This window comes from Leuciscus leuciscus (genome assembly GCF_965113295.1).
Source record: "Leuciscus leuciscus genome assembly, chromosome: 12".
NCBI classification, from domain to species: Eukaryota; Metazoa; Chordata; class Actinopteri; order Cypriniformes; family Leuciscidae; genus Leuciscus; species Leuciscus leuciscus.
Genome location: NC_138736.1, coordinates 9866709 through 9881712, shown reverse-complemented (window position 1 = coordinate 9881712; position 15004 = coordinate 9866709). Strand labels below are relative to the sequence as shown.

Sequence of the window (15004 nt, the reverse complement as noted above, 5' to 3'; positions counted from 1 at the left end):
AGTGATTGTAGCCTGCGGAGCGAATGTATAATTTGTTAATTTATGACATATGTAGCAAATAGACATCAGCGCTTGATAGAGATTAAATTCTCATGAGCTTTGATCCATATGGTGACTGCTGTATCCATCCACCCTCAATCGTTCGCCATTCGTTTTCATCTGCTAGTAAGTGACAGCTATTACGCACCAACCTACCCGTTCCCCTCCCTCTTTGTCTAACCTTCACCCCCTCCCCCTGTTCCTCCCATCTTTCTCTCGCGCTCTGCTTTCCTCCCTCTTCCTTTCCATAATAATAAAATAAGCGACCAGTGGAGATGCATCAAATCTGTGTTGTTTACTCCATTAGATGATGATGGAAAGGGGTCCGTCGGTTTGATGCGGCCTCTGTTCTCGCGGCGTGCTGTTCGAAGGCATTTCATCTTGTCCACTGCTTGTCCTGGCTGGCTCTGTCGTGCAGAAATTGGTCCCATTAGGGGTTGCGCCGGTCGCTGACGGATGCAGAGAAGCATACAGTGACACTTCCCTGACTCGTTCGCTTTCACACAACTCCACACCATATGGTTACTGTATCATCCAGTCAGGAGGGGTGGTATCAAAGATGCAACTTGTGTTTTTTTTCTCGCTCCCTCTCTCCCTCTCGTCTAATTTTAGTGGTTTTCCTCAAAGGAGCCTTTAATGACAAATACCATATGGCTGTGGGAACAGGGGCTTTTATAAGCGTGCAGAAGCGCAGCTGCAACAATGTGCATTAGCAGCATTTTTTCATTAGGCTAATGTTGTCTAGCGACCCTCCCGTCAGAGTTGGGTTTTGCGGGGAAGTGTTTACAGGAAGGGCAGCGTGCATCACGCTAATGATATAATCCGAATTTGACGCCAGCTGACGGCCTTTGTGCTGATGGCTTTTGTTTATGATTTCTCCAAATGGATTCCTCATCAGATAAATTTGTAATATTTAGCCGTTGTTTCGTTCAGCAGTCTCCATAAAGCCTGTAAGCACATGTGTTCCTCTGCGGCTCTGTGCCTCATTGCTCAGAGACGTACTCAGCGTGACATAGTCGGCGCTTCACCACATGCTATCAGTGCAGAGGAAGTGAGGATTACATATACACGGCAAACTGCTTTGTGGCTTGTGTTTGATATGCTGGTTTCCAAATAGCTGTGTGCTAATGGACCACACAGGAGCTGGAGAACACACTCAGACATAATCGGAGCAAACGTCAAATCATCGCATGCTTATAAAGCTACAGGATTGTTTAATAAAAAATACATGTTGATAAAATAGTTTTTACCGTCATTATCCAAAATGCTTTTATATAGAGTTGCACTCAACGAAAATTAGACTCTTGCATTAACGTTTTCTGAAGAGTAAGCTTTTCTCATTCATTGGCTGGAAATACACTGCAAAAATGATTTTCTTCCTCACTATTTTGTCTTGTTCAATATCTTAACTTTCTTTAAAATATAAATGATATTAGGTCTTGGTTTAGAATTTATACTTTAGGTTATACTTTAAAAAATCTGCAAATGGGATTTAAAAAATTAATAATTCTAAGGGAAAAATCACTTATTTTTTGTATTTTTTTAATTTATTTTTTAAACAGAAAACTTTATTTCTTTTGTCATTTTGCTCCTCAAGCAAATGTATCTTGATACAAGAATGTGTATATATTCATACTGGAAAGCAAGGGGAAAATATTGAGAAATGTTATTTTGTTACAGTGTACATGAATTACCGTGAGCACCTGCTATATGTGAACTGCCACTAACTATGAGGACCTCCATTTAATAAAAGTCTAAGGTCATTTAGGGTCAAAGCAATTTCACTGCCTCTGGTAATTATCACCATAAACTACTAACAGACCATTACCTCATACAGCTGGCAACCAAGAGGTCCTTTATAAACAATCCCAATCATTATCATAATTAAAATGAATCAAAATAACTTTTATTTATTTACCTGTATCATGATTTTATCTGTATCATTACCAACGGCTAATTTTTTTGCCATGCTTCCTTTAAAGTCTATGCTTTCATTGTGCTTCGTTCAATATTCAATCAACGCACTACTCCTAATTTTAGCCATTACATCACTGAAAAGGCACACTGTGAGAGAACACTGAAAAATATTCCAGAGCTGAAAATATGTTTGATTATAGTCTTAGATCAGAGTCACAGGCCAGAGAGAAAGAAAGCAAGAAAGAAAGAAAATAGACATCATCCTCCAACTAACACCTTGTGCTGTTTAGATGCTGCAATAGTCCAACTGTTGCTGGATGGGGATTCACAAAAACCTTTCATCTGCCGTGAAAATGCTCCTCCGTGTGTCTTTGAAGTGGCGAGGCCTCCGAGTGCTTTCGGAGAAAGCCAAGCCAGCTAGTAATCATGACGGAGATGCAGAGGAAATGAGACAGAAAGAAAGCGAACGTTGCCCCCCCCCCAACCTCCAAACCATCTGCTTTGAAGATGTCACTTTCTGTGTTGACCATTATTGCTCATATCGAAGGCCCAGGGCACTAATGCATGTTTCAGGTCACAATAGAGTGCTGCTCGAAACGGCACGAGAGAGTGTCTTTATTTTGGAAGAATGTACCTGTAATGATAATAATGAGTAAACAAAAAACGGTGTTTAGAGCCTCTGGCTGTGGACAGCTTCATAGTGTCACATCTGCTCAGCACAACCTGACCGCTATCTCCCCCTACAGGCCAACCTGCCGCTACTGCAGAGGGAGTTGGTGCACTGTGCACGGCTGGCCAAGCAGAACCCGGCTCAGTATCTCGCCCAACATGAGCAGCTCCTGCTGGACACAAGCACCACGTCACCCGTCGACTCTTCTGAACTCTTGATGGATGTCAATGAGAATGGCAAGAGAAGAACGCCTGACAGGTGAGCTGAACTGTAAATTGACATCCTCAATCAGTCTTGTAGTTTTGTTGGTATTTAGCCAGTCACACTATGTTTTAAGAAATATACAATTTTATTTGCTTTGAGACAAAAATACAATTTATAATTTTCTATAATTTACACAGTTTTAGAAAAAAATTATTTCTATTATTCTTTATCAAAAGACAGAAAATTTACAACAAACTAATTAATGTTTCCAGGGCTAACAGAAGTCATTCTGACAATTTTCTGTCAGAATTGAAATCAGAATTCACAAACATAATGTTCAATTTATCACACAAAACCAAATATTTTTGGTTTGCAAGGAATAAAAACACACAATCAATGAAAGTAAGTAGTTATGACAATGCAAACTTTCTCACGTTGACCTCAGGTCAGTGGGCCTTTTCTTACTTTCTTAGAGCTCATAGTATTTAATTTTTTGTTATTTTTTGTTATTGATAAATGTTTAATAGCGCGTTTGTTTGGTAGTGAGTGGACTTTAGGCACCTAAATATATAGACTAGGAATACATGCTTGTAAAACAGCTGGAGAGATGTAGAAATGTTGCTGGAGGTTATGAGTGTCTATATTGTCATGCGTCATTTGGATTCTCGTCCTTAAATGGAGCAGAACCTTGAGAAACCAGACACATCTGGAGAATGCAGGTAGATTCTTTGGAGACTTCCTGTTGAGATGGACATGAGTGAGAATTAGCACTGTAAAGAAAATCTACTGACTGTGGACTGAGAGAAAAGATAAAAAATATTTTATGTATCAGTTCACTTCACTCCCAGGAGCTCAGAATTATTTCCACTTTTAAGTGAAGATACTTTTTTAATAGGCTATCTTATATGAATACATATCAGCTCAGGTCCCTGTGGATATTAGAAAAGAATGTACAGCTCTCTTTTTCTCTTTCCCTCTATCTTTTTTTTTTATGTAATACCTGCATTTTTGCGTGAGCTCTAATGTATGGCTAGGTGAGCCTAGGGACATGGCTGATAACACATACAGATGAGACTCAGCTCAGATACGGCTGGCTAAGCGCTTCTGTTTCTGCTTAGCTCGGCTCGGCTCGACTCGACTCTCCACGCTCAGAATGAGGAGGTGCAAGAGAGAGAAAAGCAATATTGGAATTTGAAAGAGAGCTATGCTGTCCTTAATCACGGAGTACAATATACGGTCACTTCAGTCTGATTAATATCAAAGGAATCAGGAAACTACAGCTACGGAGAGGAGCGCATCCCACAATGCAGTCTTAGCACGCAGACTTATTTGAATAAAATATTCCATTGTGCTGCACGACCCCTATATATTTGAAAAGAAATAAAATGGTGTTTTCAAAATGAGGTTCAAATTCAGTTCACAGCTTTCAGTGATCCACAAAAGAGTGTCACAAACTTGGATTTTAAAATGCTTACACCCAAGGACTATCTTACTTGAATACACTACCGTAAAAAAAAAGAAAGTTGTGGGTCGGTAACATTTTTTTTTAAAGAAGTCCCTTTTGCTCACCAATGCTTCATTTGTTTGATAAAAAAAATTATAATAATAAATAAATAAATGAAAAAAAGAAATCCAAAAATACATGTTTTGTAGATGGTAAAAAAAACAACATGGAGAATCACATGAAAATCACATTCAGTACCTGAATCAGAGACACAAGTTCATGAAGAATGGATAGAATTAGAATTGGTAATAAAATGTATGAGACTGGGGTAAAATAAATGCAGCTGTGTTTTGGAGGTGTGGGTGGAGGAGAGAGGTTGCTTTGAGGAGCATATGGACGGTGATGGATGCGCATTAGCAGCTCATAAAAGCAGCTCATTAGGAAATTCAGTCTCTTTCAGAGGTAACCGAGGGACGACCGCCTCACGACACACACACACACACACACACTGTGACTCACAGAAGTACCAGCATCTGTGAACACCTGGACCCGTGACACATGAAAGTGAAGGGCAGAGCAATGTGAAAGGACCAGGGTTTAGGTGCGCTGAGTGAGTCCTGTAAGTGCACATCTCTTATGGTCCTTGTGTGCTCTGTCAAGACCTCCTTTTACGGACAACAAAGTGCTCAACGGAGGCATAGTGGCTGCTTTTCTACTTAGCACATTATTAGATGACAGACTCTTAATGCCTCAGGAGCAGTTTCACATTCTCCCTCGACTAACATCATAGGAAAGTACATTACATGAAGGAACACACTGTCCTCAGAAGACATCTCAATGTCAGACAGTGTCTGTCTCGTTGGAGTGGTAAAAACAAAAACAAACTAGTGAGTCAACATTGTCCCTGACATGGAAAGACATCCAGGGCCCGTATTCATAAAGATTCTAAGAATCCTCTCAGAAAACTCTTAATTTAGCTTAAAAACTTTTACGTAGGAGTCTTAGCTTAAGAGCAATTCGGGACTGATCTGAGAGCAACTCTGAGTAAGGAAAAGACAAAAACTTTCATCTTAGTAAGGAGGCGGGGTTGACCCCGTTGCTATGTATGACACAATCTTTTGACGACTGTGATTGGTTGGTTGTCCAAGAAGGGAAAAAAAAGTGATTTTAAGTATAGGGTCTATTCTAAGCCTTCACTTTGAAATTACATGCGTAATTTTTCCTATTTGACCGTTCTCACACACACACACACACACTCACACACACACACATTATATATGTGTATATAAATCCTTTTAATTTTTATTTACCATGCTGTTAATTTCCTATAAGGTATTTGATTGGAAAGAGTGGAACAATTTTTATCATTCTAAGCCAATTACACTGATTGCTGGCATGTCTATTTAAGTGGTGGTTTGAATGTTGGTTTTAATGTATCAAACATGGAATTTTCCCAGTTGCCAAATAGCATAATGTAGTGATTACTTTCATTTCTGGCGCTATGGCATATGCGCTGTATCGGAGATATTAGCGTGTCTCTGATAAGATCTGTCACAAACATGATCCCTGCACGATCTAATCTATAGCGTCTTATTAACTCACTGTTATTCATTGTCTGCAACACATTTCTTCTCCCTCTTCGTCTTTAAATCCTTACTAGGATTTTTTCTTTAATTTTAAGAGTAAACGCCCACATTTCTAAGAATTTTCTTAGAATTTTGTCACTAGGAGCTACTCTTTGCATTAAGATTCTTTATGAATACGGGCCCAGTTGTGTAGAAGAGGAAAGAAAAGGTCTCTGTCTGTCTATTCATCCATCCATCCATCCATCCATCCAACATCAGTGCAACACTTCTACATTAGTATAACGTCAGTGCAACACTTCTACTTCTTTCTTACTCCTCACTCTGGAATCTTCTTTCTTATTCCAGAACCAAAGAGAACGGCTTTGAGCGGGAGCCGCTCCATCCCGAGCACCCCAACAAGAGGCCCTGCACTATCAGTCCCGGCCAGCGTTTCAGCCCCTCCAACGGGCTGTCCTACCCGCCCAACGGCCTGCCACACCCCACCCCGCCCCCTCCACAGCACTACCGTCTGGACGACATGGCCATCGCACACCACTACAGAGATTCCTACCGCCACCCAAACCACCGCGAGCTCCGCGACCGCCCTCGGCCTCTGGGTAAGAGAGGGCAGATTACAGCAGCATCTGGGGACAGTCATTAATAAGAGCGTTACTGTGCTGTGAAAGATTGTTTGAACTTGAGACATGCAATTTAAGCCACCTTCTCCACGGCTGCTGTCACCATTGCCTCCAATCCTCAAACTTTATGAATAAAATATTCCATTTTCATGTGAGAGGCCTATAAATTTTGAGGGTAAAAAACAAGTTTCAAATAAAATGAGGCTCAAATTCAGTTTATGGCCTTTAATAGTGCTTTTTTTTGAGGAAAATGTGCTTATTAAACTGTAAATTAAATACATAGTAAGAATAATAAAATAATGATAATTTACAAACCATATATATATATATATATATATCTCCATTTGAGAAAATAATAAAATGTGCATTTATTATTTAAAATAAATTTCTCAAATTAATTGACAATATAAACAATATGAGCCCTATTCTCTTAGGCTGAGTTTGCCAATGCCTCAAATCCTCAAAAGTCCACTGCATGCCGTTCAGACTCTTAGAAGTTAAACCAGGCGAGGCTCAGTTGGATCAGGAACATAAACTCTTTTAAAATTCACATAAAGCCAACTCGCCATATCAGGTTTAAATGTGCTAAAAATACTCAAGCATGTTAGCCGGTGATATATGCACAAGATATGCATGAGTCTGGCAGCTCTGGTGCGGTGTGGAGAGAGGGAGAGAGTGTGCCTGCAGGCAGCACGGGAGAGCGGAGTGAGGGATGAGAGCATGTGAGGAATGAAGAGTGTGTGAGCGATGGAGGATGTCAGGAAGCGGGTGAGCTATGGCTGTGAAACAGACGGGCACGACATGCCGCTGAGGGCAAGCAAGAGAAATGGAAAACCAAGGCCCAAATAGTAACACGTTTAACACTCGCTTTCTCTCTTTCTCTCGTTCTGTGACAGGGATGCACGGCAGCACACGCCAGGAGGAAGTCATAGATCACAGGCTCACAGACAGAGAATGGGCAGAAGAGTGGAAGCACCTTGACCATGTAAGAAAAGTAATAACATTTTTTATTACTATCCAAAGTGTATGTGTGTGAGAGAATGAGAATGAGAGAACATGAGAAGTGTGTTTGCTAGTCATTTCTGTGTGTTTGCATGTTTGTTTGTTTTGTTTTTGCTTGATCACAAAAGCACTTCTAGACAGCAATGAGATTATATTGAGCTCAAATGGTGATTCTTCTGTTTCTCATATCTTTCACAAAATGAGCAAGACCCTGAAGTCTGGTTTAACATGAATGCAAACTTTTTTAAGTTATTCCATGATCAAAATTTTGTGAACAATTGCTTATTTGTTTCTAAAGAGTTTCAGGAGAAACATATGAGACAGTTGTTATTTAAAGGGATAGTTCACCCAAAAATTTTAAAAAAATTAGATCAATTACTTGCCCTTCATTGACGGCTACGCAACTACCACTTTGACGCTTCAAAAAGTTCATAAAGAGATTGTAAAACTAATCCATATCAACCAAGCGGTTTAGACCAAATTTTCTGAAGAGACTCGATCGCTTTATATAATGAACAGATTTAATTTAGGCTTTTATTCACATAAACATTGATCAGTGAACATTAACAGAAGCTCACCCGAACCTGCTTGATGTGTGAGAACAAACCTTATTGGTTCTTGCAGAAGCTCAAACATTGCTGCGTAACACAAGAATGAACCTCATTGGTTCTCACACGTCAAGCGACCATGCTTGAGCTTCCATTTCCCACATATATCTTCATCATATAAAGCGATTGTCTCTCTTCAGAAAATTTGGACTTAACCGCTCAATTCATATGAATTAGTTTTACAATAATACAGTCTTTATTAACTTTTTGAAGCATCAAAGTGGTAGTTGCGTAGCTGTCAATGGAGGGACAGAAAAATCTCAAATTTCATCAAAAAGATCTTCATTAGTGTTCCTGAAGTTGAACAAAAGTCTTATGGGTTTGAATCAACATGAGGATGAGTAATTAATGACAAAATAAATAAAAAAAGGTAAACTAACCCTTTAAGTTGTAATGTCTCCTGAGCTAAAAAAAAAAAAGAAAGAAAAAAAAGAACAACCACCAAGCATTAACTTTTTCTCAGTGGTTGGTATCAGTGTTTTAATGACTTCAAACATAAAGATGTGTGAGTCAGTGTTCAATGTAAGCTTTTTAACATTATATTTTTATATCTAAATTTGGTCAATTCTATTTAGAGAAGATGTTGTGTTGGTAACACTCTGCCTGTATCTCCCCGACAGCTCCTGAACTGCATCATGGATATGGTGGAGAAGACACGTCGCTCACTGACGGTGTTGCGGAGGTGTCAGGAGGCCGACCGGGAGGAGCTCAACTACTGGATCCGTCGTTACAGTGATGCTGAAGACCTTAAGAAGACCAGCAGCACCAGCAGCAGTCAGTCCCGACAGCAGAGCCCCGCCAGCCAAGAAAGCAATGCTTTAGGTAACACATATTCAGCACAAGATGTGTGTCTGAGACGTCTGTATCACCCAGAAAGCATCACGTCCTATTTCCTACATCTATTTGATATGTCTGACTTTTAAAAAGAACAGATTTACAGTTGATTTACCAATTGTCTTGATGACAATATGGTAATTTATCTGTTATTTTGACTGGGAAAAATTGCTGTCTATTGAGTTCATTGTAAATGAAGTGTCCTTTGTTTTCTCTTTTACAGATATCCATAGGGAGCTCCTTCACAGGCCAGTGTCTGGATATGTACCTGAAGAAATCTGGAAGAAAGCCGGTTAGCATGCTGTCTTTGTCACTTTTTTTAAACATGTACACATTTCTCATAAGCACAGGTGGAAAATCAAAGCTAAATTATTCACACAGAGCTCTTTCAAAGCCTGTCTGTGATTTAAAAGCTCTCTGAAATTCAATCAGTCAGTGAGTTAGTTATCTGTATGCAGAACTGCAGTCAGGTAGAAACCTGGTCGATTTCACACCAAACTCAGGGGGGAAAAAATCTGCGGGGAAATTTAATGCACAACAAATGAGGTACATATAATTGCAGTTTCAGCTCTAGACAAAATCATAAAAATAGTAATGCACAAATAAAAAAAAGTACAATAAATTAACCTACATTTATAAATAAGTGAATAAATGATAAAATATAGTAATTTATTTTTTTTTACATTAAATTCCTTTAATGCTTTTGAAAATAAACATATAATTGTTTTCCTTTCATGCACACTTGTGTCAATAAATATAGAAAAATATATATATATTCTATTAAAAAATAGCATTTTATTAAAAATTAAAAGGTTTTGTTATCATGCATTTACATTTAAAACCAACATTAACAAAAATGTTCAAAAGAAGGTCTTGGAGCTCAAGAGTGCATTTTGAAATGTCTGTCTGTTTTTGTGGCATTTTGTTTGACTCCTGTGATGTCCCTGAGTCGTGTGTTGGGCAGTTCAGTGATTGGCTTTCACTGGAAGCACCTCTACACATTCCAACAGTGATGTCAGATCATAAAGCTCTTTTATTGCTCTGGCTGAACAGGACACATAAGTGCTCCCAGCCTTTACAGCACTTCAGCACTCTTGCCATTAGCTGTGCAACAGGATCTCAGCTTTCCACGGCACTCTGTTTTATCACAGCAGAGGAGCTGGTTAAAAGACGGATAAAGATATTAAAAGGCTTTGTTTAAAGAGCAGTTGATCTGTGTGAAATATGACAAGTGATGGGTTCTGTAATAGCAGATTGTTTACCTTGGCTTCGGCTCTCTAATACACGACAGACGCATCTGCTAAAGCAGTTTGTCTTCACTGTGTGGTCTTACCAAAGGCTTTATAAAAGCAAACAAACTTTGCCATGAAAATGACATTACAAAAGACGCTCTAAGACCGCTCATTTCAGCTAACACACTGCCTTTGAAACACAACGGCGGTAGTAACACCCTAAACAAATCACCGCAGATTGAAATTCCATCTGAATAGTGAAGTATAGATGCAGTAAAACATATCAGGGAATGTGGTGCATTTTCCGTGACCTCAGCCCATCAAGAGGACGACTCTGTGCACCAAACCACCATGGTTTTACAATTCAGTCCAGTCTTGATGAAAATGTCCCTGGCTCTATAATCCTTCATATTTAAGACTGGGGTCTGCTTAACCACAGCCATCCATTTCTGCAAAACAAGAGACTGGCATGACAGTTTAGTCTATTAAAACTCCTTAAGAATAGTATTTTTCTAAGCTATTGTACGCCTCTAGTGATGGTTACGCAACCTAACACAAGCTAACAGTTTTTAACTCTTTCCCCGCCATTGATGGGATTTCCCGCCATTTATGAGACACCGCTTTCCCGCCATTGACGAAAATGTACGGCTTTCCGTGTTTTCACTGTTATGTGGTAGGGGGCACTATTAGACATCTTCTGAAAGAGTACAGAATCTTCAGATCAAAAGACATGTGAAGAAGAAGCAGAAACAAGCGATAGCATATGTAAGCAGATGCGTATGTAAAAAAAAAATAAAGCAATCATCAACATTAAACAGCATATAAATCAAAACTGCCTAATGTTACAGAATGAAATGTCGACCCAGGACGAGGTATAGGACTGTGAAGCTTTGGAGGTGTTGATGGAAGCGATCAATACCATCTATGTTTTGATCATCGTTCTGAATCCGATCCAGACGTGGGGCCCTATTTTAACGATCTAAGCGCATGGTCTTAAGCGCACGGCGCAAGTTCACTTAGGGCATGTCCGAATCCACTTTTGCTAGTTTAAAGACGGGAAAAATGGTCGTGGTCTAAAAGGGTTGTCCCTATTCTCATAATGAGTAATGGGTGTGTTTTGGGATTTACTTGCGTTAATTTTCTTTTCTTTAAAAGCAGATGATCTGTTCTTTCTTTCTTTTGAAATATTGCATGTTCAGATTGTCATACAACAAAAAATTCTAGGGGCCGTGAAACTTGCTGGCTTAGAGGGATAGTTCACCCAAAAATTAAAATTACCCTATGATTTACTCACCCTCAAGAACTAACCCTTTAAGAGTTAAGAGTCAGAACTGCCTTAAAGCGGTCTTGACAAACGTAAGAGGTGAATGCCTTTTTCTTTAGAAAGACTGTGTACAGTAGGTGATGAATATTCAAACCCTTTTCTCACACAGTGCCATATCCTGATCTGCATGGTCCTTTGGGGGCGCAATTGAAATGCATAATTTAAATATAAATTGCCCGATTTGCATATGCAATTAGTCAGGCTGCAGCCTTGAACAATGAAAACAAACAAACACAAAAAATCCCTAGTCTGCTCTTGAGATGAGTTTTCCTGCCAGAAGTATTTACGGTTAATGGGATAACAATGTAAAAGTAGAGATAAAGTGCGAGTTCAAGGAAATACATTTATACTTCATAGGGAAAAATATCAAGGATTACCTGTAATCTGTCTTGTGCACTACAGTAGAGTCTTTGGTTTGAGGCTAAAGAAAAGCATTCCATTCTTGTTTATTTGTATTCAGCAAACACAGAAAGTCATCTGAGCACATTCAAATAAAAATTGATGTTTCTAATTAATCCCCAGATTAATCTCTCAGCTGCTTTTGAACAAAACAAACCAATAGGATCAATTAAACAACATAAAAAATAGTTTTCAAAATGAACACTAATTAGCTGAGTTACTTTGAATGAATACAAAATGTCAGATACTATTGTTTTTAAATTAGAATTTGTATCTATTAATTAGAATTTTTAGGTACGTGTATTTTATAGCGGTGTAACGATACTCTCATGTCACGATTCGATACATATCACGATACTGAACTCATGATACAATATTATTGCGATACTTTAAGAAGTATGGTAAAAGGTTAACAAAAAATTTACTGTTGATTAAAATGCTAAATTTGGTATTACATTGGGGGTGGAAATGAATAGGCTTGGACTTGATGCTGTTAACCCAATGCACAGGACAATGGTGACACTTGATACAGATTGTCACTATCCACGATACATATTGTTGCATTTTTGTATTGCGATATATTGTGACACAATATATTGTTACACCCCTAGTATTTTAGAAGGCATAATCTTTAGCTGTGAGATGTCATGTCAACAGTTCAACATGTGCAGTTGTTTAACTTAATGAGCTATTTCTACTTAGTCTGACCTAGGGCTGGATGATTAATCGAAAAGTAATCGAAACCGAAATTCAGAGCCTGTAACCGACGTAATTTTTACGTAACCTGAAGTCGGTTATTTCGGTTTTTTAATCCTATTAATATTTCCACCTACTGTGTGTGTACTTTCCCCTTAAAACATATTACCGCGTGTGTAGTCACTTGACTCCGCCCCGTCCCTGAACGCGCGTCTATTTCGCTTCAAACGCTCGCTTACGCGCGTCCGACTCCTATTCGCTTTGGACGCGCGAATGGATTCAAAATGTTTAAGCGTAGAACTAGACGCGAATTTGACGCTCTATTCGTGTTTGCTGTGAACGCAGCATAATGAACAGGCTGCGATGTCAAGATTGCAATGCTGGAATGTGTGTGTCAGAGAGAGAGAGGCACGGGCGCGATCGAACAGTGGAAACATAAAAACAACATTCGTCATTATAACATCAACGTCAATTTATTCATACAGGACATCATTAAAACTGCAAAGTGTTCAGCCTACTTATATTTGTGTAAAACATTGTGCTTTTGTCAAACTGTAAACTCTTGTCAAACTGTAACCTACAACTGTCACCCAACCAAAATCACACACACACACTGTGTACATTTTTTAAAAATCAAATTATCAAAAAGCAAAAATGATCTCATCTTTTGGACATTCATCATATTGCATTGGTTTTCATTTCTTGTCCTAAAACAGAGCACTAATCTTTTTATTTTTAAGTTACACATTCTACATTGATTAAAAAATCAAATCAAATGTTTTTAATGGTAGTATTATTTTATACAGAAATAAATTATTTATATTTCAGATGAGAAGTTAAAGTTAATTTAAATTTTAAGGAAACAAATATATTGATCTGAAATATAGCAAATTAATTTTAAATTCATTCAGGTTACCAAACATATCTCAAGGCCTTTTGAATAAAGGGTGGCAGTCTTTCATTATCAACTGTTGTTGTGGATATACTGGAGAAGTATTTGTTCTCCATTTGAGTGAGATGTTTTTATGTGGCTAATTGAGGAAAGTGCTTCCATATATTTTATTATTAGTAGTATTAGTTCAAGAATAAAATAAAGATATCGGATTGATATCGGTATCGGCAAATAGCCAAAGCTGCGGCATCGGTATCGTATCGGAAGTGAAAAAGTGGTATCGGGACATCCCTAACTCTTTCATTAGAAAAAATAACCGCGATCGTACAGTATAAGCCTTGCCAGTGACATAGGAATTTTTTTTTAAATAATCGTTCAATAATCGTAATCGAGGTAACTTGTTTGATTAATTGCGATTATGATTTTAGCCAAAATCGTCCAGCCCTAGTCTGACCCTTAAAATGTACTTGATGTAACACAATGTAGACAGGTTGATTAAGACATTTAAAATAATATTCGACTTCAATAAAAAAACATTTAATTTTAAGTTTGTCCGATTTTCTGCACATAGCAGAGCTGCAGATTATATGTTATCCATACATCAGTTATTCATTCTACACAATTTTTTGGGTTTCTGTTGCTGTGCTATGGACACTGTAAAGCACTGTGCTCTTTCTTTCAGAAGAGGCTGTGAATGAGGTGAAGAGGCAGGCTATGTCTGAGCTGCAGAAAGCTGTGTCAGAAGCTGAGCGCAAGGCACACGAGATGATCAGCACAGAGCGAGCCAAGATGGAGCGCACGGTGGCCGAGGCCAAGAGGCAAGCGGCGGAGGACGCGCTGTCAGTCATCAACCAGCAGGAGGACTCTAGTGAGGTAACAGCTTGTACGCCTACCGCACATTATTATATTAGCGAACAGCTGCAGCATTCACATACTGCACAATGATTCATTGGGATGGTAATATATTCCATAATTTATTAAATTTTGCATTAGATATTATCTAGGGGATTTTCTTATATTTTAAATGATTTGTACATGCCTGATTTACTTGGTTGGGTTGTTTTATTTCCATGACTTACATTTGATCTCCTTAGTATGGAAATCTGTAGGGAAACATACAGTAGATATCATATGAAAAGCACAGGGGGAAGAGAAAAGTGTGTCCCAGATAATTCCTCATGCAGGCTGGTGTCACGCAGAGCCGAGGAATATAACATTGCATTTATCACCTCAGGCAGAGCGGTGCGTTTCCTCCACTAAATGAAACATGTGGACAGTTAAGGTGGTACTGATTTGGATGCGGGAAATTGGGAAGGGAGCGCCGAGTGTCTGTGCACAGCGGGGGTACGGCTCGTTTAATCAGTTAGCAGAGAAAGGCGGCACGCATCTGAGTTTAATTGCACGAGCCATGTTTATGCACGTCTCTCCGGAGGATTGCGTCCGTAGCCGTTTATAACTCCGGCTTCTCGTCTCTGGGACACATTCGAGACTTTGTGATAATTGCTCTTATTTGGCCCGGAGACAAACACAACGAGGCCAC

General features: G+C 38.9%; 1 protein-coding gene across 10 annotated transcripts in view; it reads left to right on the top strand.

Annotated features, from left to right (window-relative positions):
* Positions 1–15004, top strand: part of runx1t1 (RUNX1 partner transcriptional co-repressor 1) — a 56309-nt gene that overhangs the window by 36127 nt on the left and 5178 nt on the right. For 7 of the 10 annotated variants that reach the window (XM_082187084.1, XM_082187079.1, XM_082187080.1 and 4 more), the window contains 6 exons: positions 2703–2884; positions 6206–6456; positions 7374–7471; positions 8708–8909; positions 9145–9213; positions 14147–14337. In XM_082187084.1, coding sequence (XP_082043210.1) covers positions 2703–2884; positions 6206–6456; positions 7374–7471; positions 8708–8909; positions 9145–9213; positions 14147–14337 — 993 coding nt within the window. The remainder of the gene's footprint in view (positions 1–2702; positions 2885–6205; positions 6457–7373; positions 7472–8707; positions 8910–9144; positions 9214–14146; positions 14338–15004) is intronic. The other 3 variants (XM_082187085.1, XM_082187082.1, XM_082187081.1) reach the window with 2 other exon arrangements.